Genomic DNA, 26082 nt, shown 5'->3' with positions numbered 1-26082 from the left:
GGGCGCGGAAGAGATGCCACAACACACAACACTTCGGCTTCCAGGTCGTGGGCCAGGCTGCAGCAGGGAAGGGCATGTTGGTGGCCGTACTGTAATTGTTCCAAGCTGGAGCAGCCCTGGAGAGCTGGGGAAATAGGGAGTGTGCAGGGAGCAAGAGTATCGGTGATAAAATTAGGTTAAAATCCCCAGAGAATGCAGCTTTCCTGTCTCTCTTGGAATCATGAGGTTCAGCGAGGCCAAGTACATGGCTCAGGGCAATTCCCATTTTCAGTACCAGATGGGGGATGATATGATTGAGAGCAGCCCTGAGGAGAAGGACTTGAGGTGCTGGTTGATGAGAAACTCAACATGAGCCGGCAATGTGCGCTCACAGCCCAGGCCAACTGTATCCTGGGCTGCATCAAAAGAAGCATATCCAGCTTCTTTTGTGAGGGAGGGGATTCTGCCCCTCTGCTCTGCTCTGGTGAGACCCCACCTGGAGTCCTGCATCCAGTTCTGGAATCTCCAACATAGGAAGGATATGGAGCTGTAGGAACAGATCCAGAGGAGGGCTATAAGATGATTGGAGGGCTGCAGCAGCTCTGCTATGAGGATGGGCTGAGCGAGTTGGGGTCATTCAGCCCGGAGGGGATGAGGTGGATGAGGTGCTAAGGGGCATGGTTTAGTGTTTGATAGGAATGGTTGGACTCGATGATCCAGTGGGTCTCTTCCAACCTGGTTATTCTATGATTCTATGATGAGGGTGGGGAGACACTGGAACAAGTTGCCTAGGGCAGTGGTGGGTGCCACATCCCTGGAGGTGTTTGAGGCCAGGTTGGATGGGGCTCAGAGCTCCTGATTCAGTGGGAGGTGTTGCCACCCATCGCAGGGGATGGAACTGGATGGGTTTTAAGCTCCTTTGCAACACAAACCCTTCCATAGAATAGTTTGGGTTGGAAGGGACTTTAAAGATCATCCAGTTCCAACCCCCTGCCATGGGCAGGGACATCCCACTAGATCAGGCTGTCAAGGCCCATCCAACCTGGCCTTGAGCACCTCCAGGGATGGGGCAGCCACAGCTTCCCTGGGCAACCTGGGCCAGTGTCTCACCACTCTCATTTGGAACAAGTTCATCCTTATGTCCAGTCTCAATCTGCCCCTCTCCAGTTTATACCCATTGCCCCTTGTCCTATCACTACAAGCCTGTGTGAATAGTCCCTCCCCAGCTTTCTTGTAGCCCCTTCAGGTACTGGAAGGTCGCTATACGACCTCCTCAGAGCCTTCTCTTCTCCAGGCTGAACAACCCCGACTCTCTCAGCCTGTCCTCACAGCAGAGGTGCTCCAGCCTCGCATCATCTTTGCAGCATCCTCTACAAAAAGAATAATTTATCACACATAATTTACCATATTCCATGATTCTATAAAGCTTTTTTTTTTTTATCAGGGACAAATAAGATATTTGGCTCCTCGGGGCCCCACTGCGAGAACCCCGCGCCGCCGCCATCTTGGCTGCCGCGCCGCCGCCGCGCGGCCCTGGGGCGCGGAGCCATCTTGTGGCCGCCCCGCCCGGCAACGGCGGCGCGGGGGCCGGGCCGACCGCTGCGCCTCGGGGGGCGCCGCCGACCGGAGGGAGCGGCCCGCAGCTCCTTCGCATTGCGCCTTAAGCGAACGTGAGGTGGGGGGGGACTGTTTACAGGAGCTTGTAATGAGAGGACTGGGGGCAAGGGGTATAAACTGGAGAGGGGCAGATTTAGGCTAGATATAAGGAGGTTGTTTAGCCTGGAGAAGAGGAGGCTGAGGGGAGACCTCATTGCTCTCTACAACTACCTGAAAGGAGGTTGTGGAGAGGAGGGTGCTGGGCTCTTCTCCCAAGGGACAGGGGCAGGATGAGAGGGAATGGCCTCAAGCTCCACCAGAGGAGATTTAGGCTGGACATTAGGAAAAAATTCTTCACAGAAAGGGTCATTGGGCACTGAAACAGGCTGCGCAGGGAGGGGGTTGAGTCACCTTCCCTGGAGGGGTTTAAGGGACTGGAGGATGAGGTGCTAAGGGACATGGTTTAGTGTTTGATAGGAATGGTTGGACTCCATGATCCGGTGGGTCTCTTCCAATCTGGTTATTCTATGATTCTATGAAATTCTTCATGCTGAGGGTGGGGAGGCCCTGACCCAGCCTGCCCAGGGAAGCTGTGGCTGCCCCATCCCTGGAGGTGTTCAAGGCCAGGTTGGATGGGCCTTGGGCAGCCTGATCCAGTGGGAGGTGTCCCTGCCCATCGCAGGGGGGTTGGAACTGGATGATCTTTAAGGTCCCTTCGAACCCAAACCATTCTGTTTCTAGGATTCTGTGTTTATGACTCAACTCATTATGATGTAACGTGGGAAAGAGTGACTCTTTCTTACTCAGTACATGTTTATTTTGTGATAAAAGTGAAGCAGCACTGGATAGACACAGTAATTCAATAAAAAAATGCTGAAAAGCTATATTAGAGAGTGGTAGGTTCAGGATGGTGCCTCTGGTGTGGTGGGAGGCTGCCTGCTGACAGCTCCTGCTGGTGTGGATCAGGCATGTCACAGGAAGGCTTGTGCATGCACCCACAATCAGTATTGGTATTTCCACAATCCAAAGAAGGGCTTGTAAACTTTTTTTCCAGCTATCTCAGTTACCTCAGTTAATGAATGTCTGGAGGAGAAATCATGGAATCATAGAATCACCAGGTTGGAAAAGACCCACCGGATCATCGAGTCCAATCCAATCACCACCTGCAATGGATCACCACCTCCAGTCCTAGGAGGTGTTCAAGGCCAGGTTGGATGGGCCTTGGGCAGCCTGATCTAGTGGGACGTGTCCCTGCCCATGGCAAGGGGGTTGGAACTGGATGATCTTTAGGGTCCCTTGCAACCCAAACCGTTCTATGATTCTGCGATTTATGGTAGAATCAGTATAAACCAAATTGAAATAATGTACCTGAAAAATTAGTAACATCTGAAATGGAAGACCAGTGTCCAGATACAGCATCATGAAAATAATTGTTTAGGGCTCCATTAAAAACTTCTAGTTAATTATTTCCTGCTGTCTCTCTGTAGGTAGTTTCTGTTGTGTGTCTTTGGCAATGTAATAACTGAGGTTTATGATTCCATTGTGTTGGGCCTCCAGGGCCCGTGACAGGGTGCTCTGGCTCCCAGTGTTTGCAATTCCTGCCTGACTCCGAGGCAAAGGCGGCTCCATTCATCCTCTGCTTAGCTCTCTGTTTTCTCCACAGCCTCTTCACCCAAATCTGAAAGCCAGCGAGGAGCCTCCAAGGCACAGGAATATCATCCCACCCAAGAAGGCAGGTATAGCTCAGCAATTCCATATGGCTTCTGCAGCAGGGAGCTGGCCCTGTGGCTGCGTACCTGTATCTCATTCCAGGCAGGCAGAGAGAGACCTGGGACTGTGTGCAAGGAGATTGAGGGGAGTGTGACCACCATAAATAGTCACAAGTACACAGGAAACCCCTCTGCGGGAGTTCCTCTATTCACAGAACAGTTTTGTATCCTAATCGCTTGCTAATGGCTTGATCTGCCAAGTTAGAAAACTGGCTCTTTGTCAAGGCGTCCATAAATATAAGAATGAAATAACAATTGACAAATAACCTGAGGATTACAGGTAGGATTGATCCAAGTAGGAAGTACCACACTGCAGTCTTCATGCATGAGAATACAGAATTTGGGGTTGGTGGAACACACGGTGGACAGAGGATGTGGGAGTGCAGGGAGCCTGTGACCCTGGCTCGCTCTTGCAGATAGCAGAGTGTATGATAACGCTTTTCATTCCCTCATACACTGTCTGAGTTTACTGAAATATTAGAATAGTTTACACTTCGTGATTGGCTAACAACATTTAATTATTGGCTTATTTTCCACAAAATATTGCTGCACTGAAAACGGGAGTGTGAACTACAGAGTACAAACTAGTCCAGACAAAATCTCACTTGGCTGTTGTGGCATGGGGATGATCTGCTCCATCCTTACAGTACATAGTAAACCTCACCACAGGTGACTGCGGTTGACAAAATCCAAATATCATGAACTGGTGTCGTTGCAGTACGAAAGGGGTACATGAATTCTAATTTAGAAGGCAAGATGCAGATGTTAATGCCTGAACCTCAGATTTTTGTGGAAAGAACTCTAGCCCTCATCAAACCAGATGTCATTGATAAAGAAGAAGAAATAGAGGATCTTATTCTCCAATCAGGATTCATGATCACTCAGGTAAGGGGCTGTGTTCCAGAAAAAATAACTGCACTTGCTAAGTCAGCACAATATTTATCTCAACTTTAAGCCGTCAAGCCAGTAACTAAAAGCTAATGTGTCCAGAAATTGGTTTGTATTCTTCATGTGTCCTCAACCACAGCTGCCTGATTCTATAAGAATACATTTTGCTAGTGCATAGGATGGACCAGAACAGACTGAATATTTTGCTGATCACAGGAAAACACAGACTTATTAATAAAATCAGATTTAGCAAACGTATATAGCAAATATACGGACTCTCCAAAGTAACTCTTTGGAAAGCATATCATTCCAGTATCACAGCATGTCATACAACGTGTGTTTGCTTAGAGAATTAATTGAATTATAGAGCTGGCCAGCTGTGGCCTGACTAATTTTTTGTTTCTGCTGTTTTTAATGTAAGTTGGCTTTATGGATATTTTAAATGCCATGGAAACGTTTCCTTAGTCACCGGTGTCAGACCCAGTGCTGCTGGGAAAGACTCCAGAGCGTGATTGTCAGCAGAGGTGGCGTTAAGGGATAATTTGCTGTTAACCGATGCAAAACGTGTTCTCTCAGTCCCTTATGGCCCTCTTTCCACACGCGCTGTGCGAGCGCACTTGGAACAGAACGATTTTCAGACTGTTAGAACTGGGGAGGTGGGCCAGGAGGAGGACGGGGTCATTGGATGCTCGTCCAGCGCGGAGCCAGCGCGGAGCCGGCGCTGCCTGCGGGACGGGGGCGGCCACTGGGGGGCGCTGCGCCCCCGCGCCTGGCCGAGGGGAGGCCCCGCCTGCTCCTCCTCCTCCTCTCCGCCCTCCTTCTCTGCATCCTCCTCCTCTCCACCCTTCTTCTCTGCATCCTCCTCCTCTCCGCCCTCTTTCTCCGGCCCCGCGGTAGCTGCCTCTGTGGCTCCGAGCGAGCGGCGGCTGCGCTTCTAGATACAATTTTGAGGGATATTTTTTTTCCTAAGATGTTTATTACTTTTTTCTTTTTGTAATGTTTTTTCTTTCAAATGCCCCTTTTCCACATTTGTTCTTTATTTTTTTGTTTCCTCCCTTTCTGATTGTTTCATTTATGCAAAATATATCAGAAGTTGAGAGAATTAAATAATTTTTATTCATTTATTTAATAATATCTTTATAGCATTTTCTTGTGGTTTTGGTTGTTAGGAATTTGCTGCAAATGAGTGCACTTTAAAAACATTTATTTACTTCTGTCTTTGTGACTGCCCTGTGCCCCCAAAATTGTCCTAATCCTGGGCACCTGCAGGCTAGGCAGCTGTTGCAAGAATCGTAAAGCGTGAGTACTGAATGAAAAATAGAATAAATGCAAAATTAACGGTGTGGCCCTAAGAGGAAATTGTTCAAAAGTAGAACGCTATACTGGAGCAGCTGAGTAATTAAATTCTGCCCTTGGAATGCTCTTCACTTCTTCTGTACTGTGCCCTCCCTCTGCTTTAAGTCATCTAATGGTTTTTAAATGCTGTAGTTTGTGAAGGAATCTTGCTGAAATGGCCTGTTTGGAAAACTTGGGAAACCTGTGCTCTTTGTTACTCTGTATCTCCAAGTGCATCAGATCCGAGAGAATCAGATTAGGCTGGGACCTTACCCTGTGTCTGTTCTCTTGTACTTGAAGATGAGGACTGTATCCTGTCTGTAGTAGTGAGCCATCTTCATTTGGAAAGCTTTTTCTCTTTATTTTTTTTTTCTTTTACACTTTGTAGAAGCGGAAACTCCAATTAAGCCCAGAACAATGTAGCAACTTTTATGTAGACCAGTATGGAAAAGTGTTTTTTCCTAATCTGACAGCCTATATGAGTTCTGGACCTTTAGTTGCTATGGTTCTTGCCAGACATCGTGCAGTCTCATACTGGAAGGAATTGCTTGGACCATCAGACAGCATAAAGGCTATGAGAACTCACCCTCACAGGTAACTTGCTGATGGGTCTCGGTGAAGTAAACTCTTAATTGAGACCAGAATTCTGCCCCTCCCCACCCCCCCTTTTTTTTCTTTTACAGTAGAGGTATGGATTTGGAGTGGCCTGTTATTTCTTAAATTGTGTGTTACCTAGCTTTTCACCTTTGTATTTTAGTATTAAAGGTTCACCCGTTTTATGGAGAATGCCGAGTGCATTATAAATTTTAGGTAGCTACCTAATTTGTTTAAAAACAAAATCAAGCCAATGCCTTGTGAATTAGTTAATATTGCTTTTATATGGTCTTAGAATATAAAGACTTGGAAGGGATTTGCAGTTGCCTACTAAGTAGTTCTTTGTCTTATTTTTAGCTTAAGAGCAATCTATGGGACTGATGATATGAGGAATGCACTTCACGGCAGTCTCAGCGTTGCCTTAGCAGAAAGAGAAATTCGATTCATGTTTCCAGAAGGTAAACGGTACAAGTACTGCGTTGTCAATCTTTGGGAGGGTAATGTCCTTCCCTGTTACTACTTCCCTGTACAGACACTGGATAAAATTGGATTTAGAAGAGGCTTGGTTCCTTTGCCCTATGAGAAACTGAGCCTGTTTATGTATAAGCTGATATTTTCTGCTGTGTAAGGCATACAAATATGTATCTGAAGAGCTGTTAGAGTACAAGAACTGTTTCTACTCTTCAAGCTCTGTGATCTTGGAATTGGAGCAGATAAAGCTGGTAAATGAGAGGAAATGGGAAGCTATTATATTGCAGGAGTCTTTTCTGGCAGTGTCAGCCTGGGGACTCCTGTTGACTTGAGAATATTGGCTGTCTTCTTGTGCTCGGGCTGAGTAATTTCTGTTCAACAGCAGCTAGATGCTTACATGATGGGGCAATTCCAAAGTTAAGTGCCAGAGAAATGGGCCATAGAACCCAGAAGGGCTGGGAGAGGATCTCTTGTTTATAATGTAATAGTTGAAAGATGCTCTTGGACAGAAAGGTTTAAGGGAAACTTTGCTAGAAAAACTTGTCAACTGCATCAGTTATTTTAATAAAGCTGTTAGCTTCCCTACTAACCTTAGCTGGTGTGAACCATGTCTCTTCTTCTCGCTCTAATGACAAAGCTGGACTTAAGGGGAGATTTTTAGGTTCTTCAGAAAGCAGCTTCACACTGCAATAAGGAAGTACTACAAGTGGAATGTATTGTTTCTGCCCTGCCTCCAGTGCATCCTCAAGCACATAGATTTTCCCCAGGTGATCTGATTTCCCTCCCTTTCGTAGTTGTCTATAATTAGTAAGGTGGCTGTGGGGACACAGTAAAGAGGTTCAGGTAGTTTCTTTCAAGTTTGTTGTGGGAGAAACTATAAAAGCCATTGTGTATTATTAACTTATTAAGGAAAACAGCAGCTCATATATAAACAACCTTTGAAAAAGCGCCTTTTTAAATCACTCTACAGTCTGCTTTCCAACACCTGTGCTTACTCATTACAGTGATCTTGGAGCCAATCCTAGCTGGACAGAGAGCTCGGGATTACTTGAACCTTTATGTAAAGCCTACGTTACTAGCTGGGCTCACTGCCCTGTGTAAAGAGAAGCCTGCAGATCCAATGGTATGTACAGTATATCAGTATCATGTTGTACACTTTGAATACATTTACCTTGTGTTAGTAATGTGTTGTGGTCCCTGTCTATAGGAAAGTTACTCTTTTTAAAGAGTTGCGCTGTTTTAACTACCTGCTGGTGAGCTAATCAGGTAACATTTGCCTTTCAAGAAAGTGATTGGTTTGTTACAGATGAAGTGAGGGCCAGGACTAAATGGAATCAGCCTTGATGAAATGACAGAGATTTTAGGGGACTTCTATAAAACTCTTTCTGAAAATCACATGGTAGTTAGATGGCTGGAAAGGTGAACAGATACCATTATAGGATGTCAAATGTTATTTTTATTTTTTACTTTATTTACTGTTTCTGAGGTGAGTTTGAGATAAAATAGCTCTCATGCAGTAGATACTAAGCAAGATTAGATGCTGATCACACTGGTAGTAGTTACACAGTTGAGTAAAATACTCTAAGAGTTCCTAGCAAGGCTGCCTATATTTTATCATTACGTTTATTTAAATCAATATTATTAATCCTTCCTTAGGGTAAGCTATTATTTTGACTCTACGGCATTGATTAGCATTTACTTACAAAATTAACTTTCTTTGATCTGGAAAGCTATGGTAAGTGTTTTTTGTATTCTTAAAGTTCAAGTCATTCACACTGATACTTCTTTAAGAATGCAGATAATTAATCAGTGTGACGACTTACTAGCTCTTGTGGATTCTACATCATTATCAGGTTCTTAATCAACATCGCATTTTTCTAAAAGATACACTTCAGAAAAAAGCCTGAAAAATAATTCAGGGCTGTTTCTATGGTCTGTGCTGTGGGGTCTGATTAAACGTACCATGGTTGTTCCAGCTCTGTAACCTGTTCACTTTATCTGTGTGTCTGGCACTGTTGCCATAGAAATCTAGAAAGCAGAGATGAAGTCATCTCTTAATCCAGCCCTCTACCTGATGGACAGACCAATCGTATCTAATGTTCCTAACAATGTTCGTCTGGCCTGTTCTTTAGCACTCTAAATGATGGAGAATCTGCAATCTCCCTAGGCAATCTGTTTCAGTGCTTAATTAGACTTGGACCAACTTTTAGCAAAAGCTTTTCAACTAAGTCTCCTGTACTCTAATTTTTAGCCCATTACCTCCCACCCCACCCTCTTGCTATACCCAGGGGACATTGGAGACAATGTAATATCTCCCCCCTTTATTTTTCTTCAGTGACCAAACTGCATATTTGAAGAGCATTACCATCTTTTTTTTTTTCTTTCCTTCAGTCGTCTCTTCGCTAAATTAAAAACTGGAGTTTTTTCCCTCTGACTTGAAAAATCCCATTTCTCTAACGCTTTGTTTTAACTCTCTAACTCAAATTAATTTCTGCATTCCAAGCTAGTTATGTGGTAGCTCATAATAACTTCATCGAGAGCATGCTTTCCTTCCTTGCTTGTAAGAAAACTGTAAAGCTATATGAAGCAGTGTGAATAGCTCTACTGCAATGTATACATGATAGATGCTCCTTCTCTCCTGTCCATAATATCTGTGACCTTGTAACAGAAGGAAAAGAATGTTGATGAGAAATTTTTTGGAAGTATACATTGGCTGTTGCTTTTCAGTTCATCTGCTTGGTGACTTTCTAGTATTCTTCCAGGAACTGAAGAAGTGAAATTGGTGTGATTTGGCTCTTCTTTTTATATACCTGTCTTTTTTTCCTCTTTCTGAAGATGGCATCAGAAACTTTCTGTCTGCTCAGAAATACTTGCTAGCAGCACAGAGTTCATCTTAGCCAATTCCTGTAGCAACACAGGATAAATTTAGTCAGGCTCAAATGATTTTAAAATTTCTCATTTTCCCAAGGAGTATTTCTAAGGGGTTGTGTGGTTTTGGTTTGTTTGTTTGTTTGTTTTCAAAAGGAAATTGTCATAGTGCTCTGCTTGTGTCTTTCCTTTGCAAACCATCTTTTTGTGCCTGGTAACAAAAGGAGAGTTCAGGCATGGTGCTTTACTGGTCTACTATTCTATCATTTCCTTCACTTCACAGTATGGTATGAATTTTGTTGTGCTTAGCATTCCAGATACTAATGTCAACAGCCTTGTGAAGTAAATAAGGATGTGTTAAAACCTTCTCTTTACTAGTGGAGAAATCGAGGGAAAGGGTTCATTTGCCTAAGGCCAGGCCAGGCATTGGCAGATGAAGTTAGGACTCATAGCATTCCTACCTCCCACATTCTTATTTAAGTACTCTGTGCTGGAAAACTTTTAGAAGATGAATTTCAAAAAGTAGGCACGGTTTGTTTTAGACATTTTAGTTACTATAAGGTGAATTCAGTTTGGAAGACTGAAACTTCTAATAAATGACTATTAGATAAAATATCTCTTAAGTGTTATCAGAAGTGATATTTCGTTAAGCAGTTTCATGCGTCATTCCACAACAGAGCTGATCAGATTATTGAAATATGGCTCAAATATAGACACAAAGGTAGACATTGCCAGGAAAAGTTGTCTTCTAAAGGTCAGCATGAATTATTTAGAAGCAATATAAGCTGTGAAGATTGGAAAGAATGTTTTGAAAGAACAGGTTATTCATCTGTCCATTTTTTTCTGAAAAGTTTTTGTTTCACAGCATGGTAGGAGAGCACATACATACACCAAATGGAAAACAACAGTAAAACTGAAAATGTTTGGGGTTTTTTTGTTCTATAGACTTGGCTTGCTGACTGGCTGATTGAACACAATCCTAATAAACCTAGGCTGCAACATCAGATCACCGAGGAAGAGCATCAGGGATGAGAGCTCAGTGGAAACCTTCTCAAGCATTCCATATATATGTTGTCATTTTCAGTGTATATCTTGGCTATGTAATTGATACTACCTGATGTAAATGTTATTGTCATAACTACCTGCCTCTTCACAGGAAAAAGAACCTCACACTTAACCAGGATTTAATACTGGTAGCTTTTCTATTGACACAGTGAATGCAGAATGACATGAACAAATTACGGTGTTAGGTGATTAGAAAAAGACACCATTCCCATCAGGTGTGACTTTACTGCTGTCTTTCCCATTTATCTTGGTTTGGCTGGGGAGAACAGTATTTCCACCAGGGCAGATTTCCACATGAGTTACAGCTGGCCTGTGCTTTGTGAAACTGAGACTTGCAGTTCAACATTTCTTTAGCAGACACAAATTCCATTATGAAGGGAGGTGCTTGGATGTAATGTGGAAAACAATTACTGGAAGCATATTAGCAACTATAGAATTTTAATTGCTGATTACATCACAGAGCTAAGGTCACTCTTGAAGATAATTTACTTGAGCCTGACGTATTTATCAGAATGTGATTTGCAGGACTTATTTGAAGGTACACTGAATTTTCCTTTGCCGTCTCAGTGGCGAAAGGCACAGCAGTTAGAAATCAGTCTTTGATTTCCATTAGAAGTCACAAGAAGGTGTATTTTAGTCAGCTGTCTTCCAACACTTACTCGAAAGAAAGGTGATTAATTGGAACAGCTCAAGTTAAGGGTGTTTTCTGTGTTCTCCAGCTCATAAAATGTATGCTGATTTTTGTTGTTTACCCTTGAACTTTAAATGTGTTCTATTTGAGACTTTCAAGAGAATGGGTTAGGGGCCATGTTATTCAACAGGCAGCGGGTTAATTGCACACAGCTACCTTTTGTTTTTAGGGAGAGGAGGCTTTTTAATTTTCTTCGAAGAGCTGTATTTGTGCTGTTTGCTTCAAGTCTTGTGTCTTTTGGTTTGGCTAAGATGGAGAAAGCAATGTTATTTTCACAACTCTGAAATATTAGTGTGCTTGACTAATACTAAACAAACAGCAATTTCATAATTTGTTTCATGAAAAAACTTGCTTCCCAACTTGAGTAATTACCAGAAACATAACTCATTTGTCTGTAACGTTAAACTTTAAGCTAATTGTTTATGTTCTCAGTGGAATAAACCATGATTGCCAGCCCAGAGAATAAAAACTTAGAAATCTGGTGCCTATCATACCAAGACCTAAAAATCTTGGGACCTTTAGGATAAGAAGGAGAAAAAAAAAAAAAAGCCTACACCCTCAAATATGAAGAACAAAATCTGAGGTGGTTAGAAATGCAGTAGACAGATTCATTTACAACTAATTTATTTTGGCTGTAATTATTGCCCCTGTATGTGTCTGATTGCTGCAATTACAGGCAGTTGTGCTTTGTGGTTTCCTGTCAGCCAAACCAAAAGATTTCTTTTTTGAAGATGCCAGAAAACAAAATCTGATGAATTGATGATGCCTACTCCTGTATTTTGTTAGTTACTATGGCATTTGCTCACTTATTTTGATGTGGTACTGCTTAACAATAAATGTCTCCTTTACATTACTGCTGGAGTTTTCTGGTTTGCTTTTGTGTCACGTCTGTCTTGTCTTGTACCTATAGATCATCCTAACTTCTGTAGAGAGTACATGACTCCTTACCAGGAGAAAGGGCAAAAGCAGCTGATGTTGCAACCTGTGCAATATAAAGTTTCAGTCATTGAAGCATATGCCTATCGTGGATTTACTCTTTAATATTAGAGCCAACCCCTTCAATTGCTGACTGGTGCTCACTTTCATTTTCCTAAGGGAAAGGTAGAAAAAGAGAAGATGCCTTCATCCCTCGGGTGCCACCCTGGCTCACTTGTATCTGTACGCCTAGGACAAGTATTGATCCAGCAAAGCTCACAGCTGAAATCTCGAGGAACCTGCATTAATAAGTAGGATGTGGGCAGGTCATTTCTGGGAATGTAAAGCAGGCAGCCAGCTAGGTCCTCTGGGGGAGCTGTGACACCGCAGGAGAGGCTGTTGTGGGACATGCTGCTTACATTTCTTGTGGTCTTCAGTTTTATTTAGCCCAGGGTGTTATAGGCTTGGCTGGTGTTATAAATCCATACCACAGAAAATACAGCTTTGGGAAAAGCAAGTGAACTGGAAGATGTTTTACTGTTTGGTGACAGCAAGGTAAGCTACTCTTTGTGGGAACAAGTGGCCTGTGTTCTCTCTCTCTCTATCGAGTCAAAATAATTACCTTGCCTATTGAGTTTTATTGGGTATTTTTAGCTTTGAGGGAGTTCATTTTAGTTTTACTGCTAGAGTGCTGGAATAGAGCTATGTCCATAAAACCAGCAGTTCAGTCTGTTTCCCGTAATTCTGTTTTTCAACGGACTTTCTCCTGGAACTTTGCTTATTGTATGCTTGCTGTCACCTGCACTGGAAGTTATTCTTGGGACTATGAAGATCAAGCTGGTCTGAAATGCATGATTGTTCAGCCTTCCTGTCTGGTAAGGGATTTATTATCTTTAAGAGCAGTTAAACTGCAAGGAATCTGGAACATAGTTTAAAGATGGCAGAGACCTCAATCAAAGTCAGTTCCCCATTGCCTACGTAAGTCAGAGCATTCCAGCATGCCAAGCTTCAGAAGCGAGTCGCTGTTCAGAGCTTAGGATGTGCAGTTTTGCAAACCCTTGTCTTTCTCAAATCAGAAAAGCAGAGAGGATTTATCTGTCTGTTTTCAAGCTGTTAACCTCGACTGTACAATAATTGTTTAAACAAAATTGGTACATTGATGGTAAACAGATGGATGTTTGTCTCATGGCACTGTGTGAAGGGAAGGAATGGCTCTAACTCTTATATTTTCAGTGCCATGTTAGAATGACAGATTCTCTTCAAGGATAGAAGGGTCATAGTCAATTTTAATTCATTAAGTTGGAGCAATCAGATGAAGGTAATTTTTGTTATTGTGGACAGCAAATGTTGGTCGGTTTTGGCACTACCCAACAACTGCTTCCTCTGAAAATACTGTGGGTTTTCACTTTCCTTTTTAAAAAAATCTGACAAGTGTTTTTATTTTGTTGGAAGAAGAGAATCTTTGCACACCATAAAAAGGTAACTCACAATTGTTTTTGCAGTGCTATTTCCTTTTAGATGCCAGTCAGTAGAATAATTCTTGGACTAGAAATAGGACTTCTCTCTACTGGTTACCTGCTGTTTTGCTTTGCTCAAATTGGCCCGGCAATGTTGCGAGGACCGTAGCAGGAAACAGGTACTTTCTTTTGCAGCTGTTAGTGAAGCAAAAAAAACCTGTTGTGCACCATCAGGAGCAGCTGCCCATACCTAGAAATTTTCTGTAGCCTGGATGAGCTCCTCTGGGTGTGGAGTGTGTCAGCAGCATGACTGATGCGTTGAGTCTCCTTGGGAGGATGCCTGTCAAATTATTGTTATGCTGCCTCCTGCCAAGTGGTCGTGGCGACACTGCCATAAGCTCAGGGGAGAGCCCATTGTTGGTCTTCTGAGCCAGAAATAAGGCATTGTTTTAAGACTAAGCAGTTGGTAGGAGAAGAAGGCAGCTTGCAGACAAGTGGGTGAATGATACCCTAATAATGATAACACTGAAGGATTAAGAATTCTCTTCAGTTTACTGCTTGTGAGTGTTTTACAGCTGAGAGAAGTGATGCTTTCATACAAAGTACTTCATGTAGTGGCATGCTGGGTATGCTTGCATTTGTATGGCATCATATTTGGTCCCCTGAGAACACCTGGCTGACTCACTCTTGCTTAGCCGCAGAACTATTTGGAAACATGGTTATTTAAAAATAATAATAAAAAAAAGATATTGGTACTATATATGCAACTTTTTTTACTGTAATATTTACTTTAAAACTTGTCTCACCTGGGATCTCTGAGTCAGCCTGGAGGGACCTTCTGTATTATTCGAGAGAATTGTGAAAGGCAGTTGTGTGCAGTCAGTCAGCCAAGACTGCCTGGGTGAGGAATCACATATGAACTCACACTAAATTCCAGAGAATTTTTATATGCAAGAACCTAATTTGGCTCAACAGACTCTTGGCTTTAGTGAACGACTCTGCAAGCCACCCATGCTTCTTTATAATCTATTTATAGTCAACGCCTAAGCTCTCATTTCCTTGCAGGGGGACAGTTGTGTTTTGTTATGTTTCCAGAATCTGCACTGATTGTCAGGTTAGGAAATTCTGCACTTCCAAAAGCAACATCTTATTGCTATGCTGGCTATCGGTTCTTACCTCTTTTAGGTGTTGTAAAGCTTTTCCTTACTGGGTGGCATTCCTGTTGTGGTGTGAATGACGACAATGGTTTGTATGTATTTAGTTTTGTTTCAGGCCTTGTCTCTCTATGTGAGAAAATTCCCAGGAGTATTTAACGTACACGTGTGGATAAATCTCCTGCATGCCCCATAAAGTACTTTACTGTGGGCCAATATAACGCAGTCATTACAGGGTGATGTTTAAACTTCTGAGATTAACACAGTCTCTCAATTGCACTTATTTTTATAATGTGCAATTTAGCGACTGAACTGCAGAAAGTTATGGCATAGCGAGGTCTTCTTAAAAACAGTGGTTCCAACTGTGCTTTCAGTTTGCCTCATTGTAAATCTGGAGCAATTCTATTCTCTCAGTTGAAAGAAAGAAGGAAAATAGGATCATTTCTGGGAGCCGCTCAGCTGGTACATTATCCATATGCCTGAAGTGTATTGTCAGATGTTGGCATGGTGCATTCTCTGCTCCTATTGAAAGCAGGAGGTTTGTGCCAGATTTTTCTGGAGCCAGACCTGGACAATACTGTTTTGTGCATGCAGAACACACTGTCATTTGCCATTTTGCTATGGCAGTTGTGCAATATATTTTTGCCTGGATGAGAGAATTTTGATCAAGCCTCCGTTTGAAAACCAGATGCTTTTTTCTGTGGCCACCACACATCTGGATAGCCATGAGATCATTCCCTGCTGCTTACCACTTCCAACTAAACTATCCCACGAGGCTATTTCAGAATACTTTTTTTTGTCCTTCAGAGGTCTTCCATGTAAATATACTGAATTGACCAGCCAAGTTTTGACCGTGACTGTCTTTGTTTTGCAAAGTTCTCTTGTAAACAGGCACCATGCTGGCTTCCCTGAATAGCACCATCACTGCAACTGAATGGGAGCAACAAAAGCGTAGGAAATGAAATATCCGTTCAATTTCCTATTCATGTAAATGATAGTTTATCATACTGATTATTAGCTTCGTGTAGTTAGGGTCCGTGATGGTTCCTAAGCCTTTTATTGCCTTTTTTTTAAAAGCAACTGCACTAAAGCCTTGCCTCACCTGAGTGCTGACTCAGTGTCGAGGCATTCTCCAAACTTAGTGTTATAATTGTTATTAATCCATCATTATATATGGCAATGATACATCTTTATCAGTTGCTTATTCTCTGCAAAATGTTCCGTTTTCTGTGTAACATCTCAATAGACGAGGGAATGCTGCACAAAGGAACAAACGGTACAAGTGTCAAGGTCAGAGGCAGAGAAGTGAAATGACTATTCCAGCTGTCCTTTGAAGCAGCAGCAAAAAGGAGAATTGAATCCACCTCTCTGTAGTTTCAGCTTTGCCATGTCAACTTAGCAGTGTATCAGTGTATCTCTTCAATAATAAACAGCCTACTTGTCATGAGGGAGACTCAGCACTGGGTCTGTAGCCCAGTCTCGTGTCCTCCGAGTTAATGCAGAGGAAGCCTCTTCACTGTCATTTTTGACATACAACACAAGTCAAGGCTCCTGGACTCTTAATTCCAGTTTGTCTGCCAGTCTTCTGTGTGCCTAACATGTCTATTTTCCTATCTGTACATGGACAAAAATTCACATCATCATCCAACACCTTGTGGACTGCTGGGTTGAACAAGACATTTCTTGGAGCATTTATGCTCGTGCTCCTGCTGCCAGCCCTGGGCTGTGGAGTGGGAATATGGGTAACTGCACAAGCAGGTGGTTACTGCATATGAGCTGCTGGGGACTGTACCTAACTACGTAGGAACAGGGAGTATAAAGCCCATATTCCCAAAGCTTATGAGTGGTTTGGTGCTTGGATCATTTGGCATGTGTTTTGAAAGCTTCTTTTGGAGACAGTGATTGTTACCTGAATATGCATAAAGGATTTGTCTGTTTGATAGGACATTTTGATGTAGTAATGCCTGTTACAGTTGTGTTAATGACTTCTTCTGGACTTCTAAATCAAAAATTAGCAGCCAGTTTTCTTTCAGTCCAGCCAAGGCTTATTTTTAAAACCAGCATGTATTGCAGAATAACCTTAACGAATCGTTTGTCCTAACGTAAGAATGGCTTGTAGTAAAAGAAAAGGTGATATTTTAGCATGACTTGCTAAGGCGTTGCAGCAATAGTTACAGGTAAATTCACTTTAATGGGAATAAATTGAAGCCAAAACAACATTTCAACTGAAAATAGTCCTAAGAAAACTTTTATGTAACACAGCTGTGGGAGAGGGAGAGTGGGGAACTGTAACAGAGACAGAAGTCATGCTGCATCTGTGGAAGTGAAAATGAGCAGAGCCAGCCTAGTTCCGATGCTGCATGTCTGTATGGAACCAGCAGGTTTGGGGCGCAGCTCTGAGGCTGGAGTGATTCAGCTCCAGGGATACAGATGGGTCTGTGACCAGGAGGGTTCATGTTTCTCCACCCTAGCAGCATGTTCTGTTCTCTGTTGCTGTCTACAGCCACTAAAGGCAATAGTCTGAGAGGAAACCACACGGTGTGTTCCCTTACACCGTCTTTTGAAACTATGAAATGAAAAGAGCAGAGAGAGGAAAGGCCAGGTGAGTGAGGATTGGCATGTTCCTCTTCTCTACAAACTCAGCAGGGGCTGCCTGTGCCGCCTTCTTTTCCAGCAACACTGAAATAAAATGTTTCCCTGTGCCTGCACCTTGCAAATATCAATATTCTTACTAACTCTGTTCAGCTCAGTGACAGCCACAGCTGTGTGTTTGTAGGACTGGCCTGAACAGAGAGACACAAGAGAGGTAGACAATTAAATATTCTAGCTATATTCCCCCCATCCTGCTGTTTTCTGGGTGCAAACAGTTGATGTGACCTTCATCAGCCAGCTGACGTGAGGGGAAAGATGTAAAGTATATTTTTTAAATGAAATGAACAGTTTTATGTATGCTTTTATAGATTTATTACAGAAGAAGATGCTGTCCATGTCCCTAGATACTATAACCTCATGTAATTCTGCTGAGGTGAATGTTATCGTGTCACTTTGGGTATGAGAATGTAACGCCCTGACAGTATGAACTGGCAGCTTGTGCTTTTCACTCCCTTGTACTGAGAAGAAATTGGATCTTTATTTATCTATCCAGTTCCAATTAAACTCAATTGTTTCATTGTCAGCTGACATTAATCAGTTGTAGGTTTTCTTCCTTATGGTTGAGAAAAATTAGACACAAAAGAATTTTAGAAGTCACCGTTTGTATGTGCCAGCCCACCTGTTCATACAAAGTAGACATACCTGCTGCCAGGTGGGTTTTCGAGAAGTAAAACATCTTTTACTTGTCCACATATGTAACATTAAATTGTTTCTGCTCATGGAGGTTGTGGGATTTGGAGATGACAGGTTGCTGATGGGAATTCGTTTAATCTTTAGAGAAAAAGCTGTCTGCCAGGAGTTTCTTTTCCCTCGGTATATAGTGAAAGGGGAACGTGTGGAGGCATGCCCTTTGCTGCTTGCTTTCAGCAGAATGGGGAATTTTTAGTTAAATACAAAAAAAAATAATTGAAATTTCCTTTTTTCTCCTTTCAAGTATGTTTTGGTAACTGAAACACATTCACACTTTGAGAGATGGGCCTATTTTGCAAGGGAAAACCAAAACATTCCAGTGCAGCTAATATTGCAGCTCCTCTGGTGTCTTAAGTTCAGGGCACAGCAGGGGGTGCAGACACCTAAGGGGGATGCAGTAACTTTCTGGATCTTTTCTTTGGAAGAAGTAATAAGATGAGTCACAATTAACCCATTCAGCGAAATTAGTAAGGCTCTGGCAGATGAGAGAGGAGATAGAGATGAGAGTCTTTTAAGAGAGGCTGTGCTGGGGTGGTCCTGTCCTTGCCATCAGTGCTGTCATACCTGACTTTCTCTTGTGGAAATCAGGATTTTTTGGCATTACTCTCTAGTTTCAAAGAGCTGTTGCTTTCTTGAATGACTGAAAGTACAGAGACAATTTCCTGAGAAGGTATCTGGTGGCACATTTTATTCTAGGCTTGAATGTTCCTGACTTCTGTACCAGTTATCTGACTTGCTGGCCACACCATAAGTTTACTGCCCAGGAAAAGGGCATTTTTCCTTGGCTGAAATGCTTAAAGAACTGATCCAGTTCAGGTTGTTTATTGTTGAGGTATTTTTTTCTGCTGAAGTAGTTAAGCATGGTTCATGAATTAAATTGAGCCATCGCTTACCCATAGGCTCTGCTTCTAGCTTACGCCTCTTAGTTTGTCCTTCAGAAAACAAGTATTTATTTTTTTTTTCCTACATCCCTTCAGGCCCGATCAATACGTTCATCTTTGTCAGGAAGCAGAAATTTGCTTCCTTGTGTGCAATCTTTTCTTGCACATCCCACCCTGAGAAGTGCAAGCCAGATGTCATGGAGAGCCCTGCTCCTTCGGAAGAGCAGGCTCTCCGGTGCAAGTATCAGGAGGTTGGCACAAAATATTCTGTTCCTCTTACATGATTAATATGAAAGGAGTGTTTTTAAGTATACTGGCCTCAGTAAGTACTTTAAAAAAACCAAAACGATGGAAATAAACTTAGCTGCAAAGTGATATGGAAATGTATCCCACTGCCAAAAAGCATGAGACACATTTTTCTCCACCATCCTGTGTGGAAGAGCCTGGGAAGCAGATTGTCTGCTCCTCCGGACCATCAACCAGGGGGTCAAACGCGTTGCTCAGGCTGTTTTGAGATAATAAAAGGTCAAGGCCAGAGGATGTCAGAATCTTCTGGTATCCAAACCAGGACAATGTTATAGCTGTGAGGAGGCTGTGCGGCCAATCCCCAGCCCAGGGGTGTTTCCAGGGGACCTCTCAGTCTTCCCAAAACCTTATTGCTTGTGGGATAGAGGAGTGGCTCATCACTGACGAGCCAGCACTGAGGGACCCCAGGCCTTTGGCCCACTGGGATCTGTTCTTGCATCACAGCAAGCGCGTTCTTAAATTTCTGAGTGAGAATACAGGCTGCTGCGATTCTTTGCCAAGCAGCTGCGTTCCTCTCCTTTTTCCCCAGCTGTTTGCGTATTTTTAGTGGTATCATTTGCATGTCATGCACTGCAGTCCTGTGGTGAAGTTAGTCACAAATTGTGTTCTGCTGGAAACAGTTACCTCGTTTGTAAAGAGTTTAAAAAAATATTAACAGGTGCCAAGAAAGTTTAGAAAAAAATATGTAACAAAAACTGAAATCGAAAAATCGCACATCATCAGCTACCTTATCTGTGCTACCTGAGTTTTTCTTAAAACAAAAATACTACTGGAGGCATTTCAGCAGAACACTGTAATTTGTCGCAGCGTGACTGCGATGGAAAGCACAGCATAGCAGCTCAGCTGGGACCATAAAGTGCTGTCTTATCGCCTGGGCTGTCATTAGGCAGGGAGGGCTATTTCTAACCCAGATGAAATCTCCAGGACATTTCTTCCTCCAGGACTGGTGGGTGGATTAGCAGTCAGACCTCTGAGGAACAGGCTAAAAGCCTCTGTGTCCATGGTGATAGGGGCACTGTTGGAATTAGGAAGGAAGACTAGCACATCCAAACTTGTCTCTTAGGGATTTTTATTGGGTTTTTTTAGCTTTAGTCATAGAATCATAGAATAGTTTGGGTTGCAAGGGACCTTAAAGGTCATCCAGTTCCAAACCCCCTGCCACGGGCAGGAACATCCCACTGGATCAGGCTGCCCTGTAAGCACCGATCTGCTTCTCTCAGCTGAGCTTTGCTGCTTCCTTCGTCATTTTTCCAGCCTTTGGGCTTTAATTTTTTTTTTTTTCCCTTATTGCCCTGAAAAAAAGAAAAAGAAGTGTCTTAGAGGTGAAGAGATCTCTGTGAAAAGCTGCCTATCATTCAAAACACAGGCCAAGGTGGCAATTGTTTCAGCAAGCAGCACCTGAAGGACAAGTCTGTTATTCCTTGACTCCTTAGCTGATGTATTTTCCCAAAAGCTGGGAATCTCTGAGGAAGAAATGGCCTATGTGGGAAAATAAAGCAAGATGTAAATAGCTTTAATGGGATGTTCTAATGTATTTATATCTCCTTAAAAGGAAGCGAAACTCCGTGCAGAAGATGATAGATGAGTTTGTTTTCACATGTGGATTTAATAGCCTAAATGCTAGAAAAAGTCTCCACGAAAATATTTCCTTGGAGTGAGGTCAGTGTCCGCTTACAGCTGTATTTTAAGGGAATAAGTTGAAGAGTGGGTAGCTTGGTTACTTGGTTAATACAATACTGAACAGGTCACAGTGATGTAGGAATCAAGTACATCTTAACATCACAGAGAGAGAAGTGGTACCCCAAAGAATTTGGGGTTTAAAACCCAAAGGAGTTGGAAGGAACTGATTGGTGCTGTCAGTTCTCTCCTCAGCAGTATTTGCTACCCTTTCCAACTATTTATTTGAGCATAGGTGTAACTAAATTTGTACTGAAAATGTACAAATGATCCTGTACATGGTTTCATGTGGAATCTGAGATCCTTTTCACTGGAGAATGATGGCAAATCCTTGGCCACAGCAGCCGCCTCCAGAAAGCAAGATAATCTGAAATGGTCCTCCCCACTCCATCCTGTTTGACCATTTACACTCGCTCCTTATCGATGTACCTGGCCTGGCCCTGGGAGATTGGATGGTGTCTGGATACAAGGGGTACAATTTAGTGCTCCCAACTGCTTGAAAGACAGTGATTTGTGACCTTTCTGGTGATTACCAAGATAAAGCTCTGCCAGTGATCCCAGCCAGAGCTGGTCCAGGCTCCCCACACACACCTTGGAGGTGAAACTGGAGCTGAGCAAGAGAGTGACCTGATTGCTCTCAAATCCAGATTCAAGTCTCACAGCCTGTGGTATCGTATGTTGAGGGGAAAAAAAATGAATGTGCTGCTATCAAAAACATATCAGTGTTTCACAGGGAATTCAACTAGCAGGCTGTTTGGTAAAACGGAGGGTGAGGTGGTTACCTGAGATGATAGTCCTGGCACCTCGCAGGGGTAAGGTGTGTGGGACAAGGAACCACGAGGATCAATTAGTCCAAGCTTGGAAGTACAACTGCGTTTGCTCTGGGACATTCTTATTAACTTAAGAACATCAAAGCATAGCTGTAGCTGATTTATTTCTTGAGCTGACTCAAGCAAAGCCATCCAGTGAGTCCCTTCCCAGTGCTTCTTCCCAGTGCTTCTGCCTGGGATCAGGTGTTCCTGTACCATCAGAGATGTCCCCTGGATCCACACTAGCAGCCTGCTCTCCAGACGCCTGTGGTGCTGCTGCAATGCTGGGAATGCTCAGCACCCGGGGTGGTACTTGGCTCTCAGTTAATTTAATTATTTTCTTGCTTATTGCCTTCGAAATCCACTCAGTGATAGGGAGGAGTTGCCTTGTTCCTAGCATGGTCGAAGGCAGCTGGCCAGCAGACGTCTGTGCCTGGCAAGAGTGGGGATGGAGATCTGGGTCAGAGGAGCAGCTTCAGAGCTCTAGGCAAAAGGGGGAGAAAACAGAAACTACTGTGTTTAAAGCTGCCATATATAGTCTTGATGGATGATCCCCTGAAGTGTCAGGCCAGCAGCCGTGGTGTTGTGGGTTAGAGAGGTTTGTCGAATGGGGAACATTGCCTTTGCCTGTGTCCAACTGAACTGTTAGGATTGATCTAAACCTATGACGAGAGTCCCACCAACTTCACAACCCAACATTTCAGAGCATGTAACTCGTCGCAGTGCAGTTTTGAGCACTGACAGCCAGGCTGTGTGGTTGGACAGGGAGAGCAGCCACTGTCCTAAGCAGAAGAGCTCGCAACCAGCAAAGTGTGTGGCCCGAGTTTGAGCCCAAGTGAGGTAACGCTTGTAACTCTCCCCACTGTTTTACAGTCTTTCCACTGACCTCGTCATTATCATCTTTTATGGCATCCCATGAGCTACTGAAAGCATCAGAGGAGGAAATTAAGGGCCGTATACTGTCCAGGCTGTGGCCACATGTCCCCTGACGAGCTATTCTCTCCTGGACATGCTCACAAGGGGCCTCGAGTAATGTTGCATGGGATACTGAATAAAGATTAGGGAGGGAAATAAAAGAAAATACTAAAATACTATTTGAGATCTCCCTATTTCCTGTCACATCCTCCTCCTAAACCTCTGCGCTCCCTTTCTACAGTAGGTTTAGACATTCCTTCTCCTTTCCTAGCCTGTCCCACACGATTACTGCTCTTTCTTGTATCATAATTGCGTTTGGTGAACGTTTCCTAGCCGTGGTCACCAGCCTCTGCTCCTTACTGCACTTGGAGTTACCACCAACCCCTTCTCCTTTCCTCTCTGCATTTCAGACTCTCTGGAAGGGATGAGTTTGGGCCCAAGACTTGATATAGGCTTTAAAAATCCACTTTGTCTGAGAGTGCTTTTGTGTGATGTTGTTCCAGTGGTCACTTCTGCGCCTCAATAATAGTTTAGTTAGGGAACTTGTCATCCTTCTTGTTCATAAATCATAGAATCATCAAGGTTGGAAAAGACTTCTAAGATCACTCGGTTAAACTGTCCACCCAAGGAGGGAGAGCAGGGTGTGAGGGGAAAAGAGGTGGAAGGGATTCATTTTGGAAGTACATCGCAAGTTACGCTTATTTGATTTTCTCTAGTCCATCAATCTTCTGTTATATTGCTCATCTCCTTGGGGCTTGTTTGAGAATTTACTGCACTGTAAGCCAGGGCAGGGATTTGCAAAGTGGGGGGCATGGGTTTATCCTAGGAGAGAGCAGGGAACCAGAAAATAGAGGTAGGGGAGTTTGTGAATCCCCCTGCAGATGTGTAAATCAGCCGTACGTTACCCTCTCCCCCCAGCTACCTGTGGGGACATCTTTGGAGGGGAACAACCTACCTTGTCCACACCTCTTGTACATCATCACATGTGGCCGTAACAGAAGTGAGTAAGGACCAGCCAGGGCAATGAATTCACACCCTTCCTCCCTGTACACCTCTTTCTCCTTGGAGTAACTCTTTGATAAGGAACTTTCTCTTCTTGGATGGAAGCACAGCATGAACTCATGGTGAATGTGGACTTGTCTTCTCCAGCCAGGGAGAGCAGATGCATCCCAGTAGACAGTTATTGTAGGTGTTGTTTCCACCTGAGAAAGGTTTGGGAAACACTTGTAACTCTTTTTCTCAGGTGTTGCAAAGAGGATTTGTTTTGTAAATAGCGAAGCTGTTAATTGCCTTGACTTTAATATGATGGAGCTGAAAAGGTGTTAACAAGTTTCTGTTGCTCTGTGCTGGCGAGGAGCCACCACGAGGAGTTTTGTAGGGGGAATGTGATGAAGTTGCTAAGAAAATACCTTTGCTGTCTAAAGAATTAAAAACATTAGGTACTAATTCAGCCAAAGACTTGGGGTAACATGAATCTTGTGGGAAGGATTTAACTTGAGTCACCTGGTAGTTCAGTCTCGAGGGATTCACTTTCTGGGGAGCGACGGGGACTGGAGTGGCCCCACAGCAGCACAGCCTCGAAGTTCTGATCCAGAATGGTTTTCAAGGATTGTTTTCTCCCTCTGCTTCTCCCTGTTCCTGCAGGCACTGTGGGAAGCTGAGGTGCTTAGCAGCTTTGAAAATCAGGCTAGTGGAGTTCAGGGATCTAACTTTACACACCGCACTTAAAAAAATGTTGTTTAAGATTGAAGATGAGATTTCAAAGTCACTAAAGTCACTAAATGGTTGCAAATGTTTTTCCTATACTCTCCAGCAAGGCAGACACCCAAATGTCCCATCTTTCCCTGAAACCCCTGTCAATAAATCCTACAGAAGGCATCACAGATGCTTTTTCATCCTCCTCTACGGGACTGGCACTAGCAGGGGCTAACCAGGGGCTGATTAAGGCCCTTTAACTTTGTCATGCTAAGGGTTGGTTTTGCAAGTCGAAAAGGACCTATGACTTGTTTTTTAAGACTTTAGGGAATTGTTGGCATTCACTGTCCTCGCTGCACCAGATGCAGCGTGACTGGGAATCTACGCTGCATATGAAAAGGTCACTTACCCTGTTCAAGAGAGGAGATTCTAACACTTGTCAGCTTGAGTGATGGAGGCTCCGCATTGAGAGCCATAATATTCATGTCAGAGAATTGCCAAGCCCGTGCGGAAGTGTCGAAGATGGATGGCCTGGGGATATACTCCTGACACTTTAATACGGGGGGAGGATACAACACAAACATCTCATACAGAATTATAATCCATGAAAGGGCACTGGTGGCATAAATTAAGGGTAACCCACCAGGCAAGGAGTTTTAACAGCTGAAGTGAAGCAGGCTGGGGTAAAGGAGGGCTGCTGGTGGGATGCAGCCATGCTCGTGTGCCGAAGGAGAGAGCAACTCCCAGCTGGGGTGGGAAGAACCAATGCTCAGCCACCCCAAACCACTTTGCAGAGACCCTCTGTGAATGCAGCTCACCAGCGCGCAGCCTTCCTGGCTCTGGTTCTCTCTCAGACTTGTCATTGTGTCAAGCAGACGCTGTCCTGCTCCTCTGTAGTCAACAGCAAAGCACTTTGTCAATTAAATAAACTCAATTCTCAGCTTGGTGACAGTCGCTACACAGTGATGTGACTTGGTGAGGGGAGGGAGACTGGGGTAGGTATTGCTCGAGCACAAATGTCCCTGCGAGCCTGTAGGGAGAGGCTGATGAGGCTTGTGGCTGATGATGATGGTCTGAGTTCTCCATCAGGAGAGGGAGCAGAAGCAGCAGCACAGATCCCTGTGTCCCTACACACAGAGGTGGAGGTGACCTTAGACAACACTGTGAGCAGAGCTGTGCCCCTGTTCCTGCCTGAAGGGCAATTAGGCTGTGGGGGCATTTCTACTTACCGGGAAGAAGAAACAAGAAGAAAAGCTGGTGGCTGCTGCTCCTGGGAAGGGTGCTGGAATGGGTACCTGGACAGCAATGTGGCTCGGCCAAGAGGCAACAAGTGAAACGGTGACAGTGATGATCCTGGGTCAGATGGAAAAGTCTAGGGAAGCTTGCGTGATTAGCCTTGGCTCATATCACAGTACAAATATCACAGAATCTTAGAATCACCAGGCTGGAAAAGACTCACCAGATCATTGAGTCCAACCATTCCTATCAAATACTAAACCATGTCCCTTAAACCCCTCCAGGGAAGGTGACTCAACCCTCTCCCTGGGCAGCCTCTGCCAGTGCCCAATGACCCTTTCTGTGAAAAATTTTTTTCCTGATGTTCAGCCTGAACCTCCCCTGGTGGAGCTTGAGGCCATTCCCTCTCGTCCTGTCCCCTGTCCCTTGGGAGAAGAGG

The 26082-nt window shown here is 43.7% G+C and overlaps 2 protein-coding genes across 2 annotated transcripts in view; one reads left to right on the top strand and one right to left on the bottom strand.

Moving 5' to 3' along the window:
* Nucleotides 1-26082, bottom strand: part of HNRNPAB (heterogeneous nuclear ribonucleoprotein A/B) — a 302005-nt gene that overhangs the window by 37448 nt on the left and 238475 nt on the right. The gene's annotated exons all lie outside the window — the stretch shown is intronic.
* On the top strand, nt 1562-11729 carry NME5 (NME/NM23 family member 5). The gene is made up of 7 exons (XM_069869207.1): nt 1562-1654; nt 3239-3311; nt 4063-4229; nt 5956-6161; nt 6519-6619; nt 7637-7755; nt 10446-11729. The coding sequence occupies exons 3-7, from the start codon at nt 4077-4079 to the stop codon at nt 10530-10532; spliced, it is 666 nt and encodes a 221-aa protein (XP_069725308.1). The 5' UTR covers nt 1562-1654; nt 3239-3311; nt 4063-4076; the 3' UTR covers nt 10533-11729.

The sequence above is a fragment of the Phaenicophaeus curvirostris genome, chromosome 15 (genome assembly GCF_032191515.1).
Source record: "Phaenicophaeus curvirostris isolate KB17595 chromosome 15, BPBGC_Pcur_1.0, whole genome shotgun sequence".
Taxonomy (NCBI): Eukaryota; Metazoa; Chordata; class Aves; order Cuculiformes; family Cuculidae; genus Phaenicophaeus; species Phaenicophaeus curvirostris.
Note: the sequence above shows the minus strand (reverse complement) of the source record. Positions and strands in the feature narration are given on the sequence as shown.

What these genes read in the sequence shown, in the direction of transcription:
- NME5 (XM_069869207.1), top strand. Translation starts at nt 4,077, where the DNA reads ATGAATTCTAATTTAGAAGGCAAGATGCAGATGTTAATGCCTGAACCT. An exon ending in CAGGATTCATGATCACTCAG is followed by an intron (nt 4,230 to 5,955) that starts GTAAGGGGCTGT and finishes TACACTTTGTAG; the next exon opens with AAGCGGAAACTCCAATTAAG. An exon ending in TCGATTCATGTTTCCAGAAG is followed by an intron (nt 6,620 to 7,636) that starts GTAAACGGTACA and finishes TACTCATTACAG; the next exon opens with TGATCTTGGAGCCAATCCTA.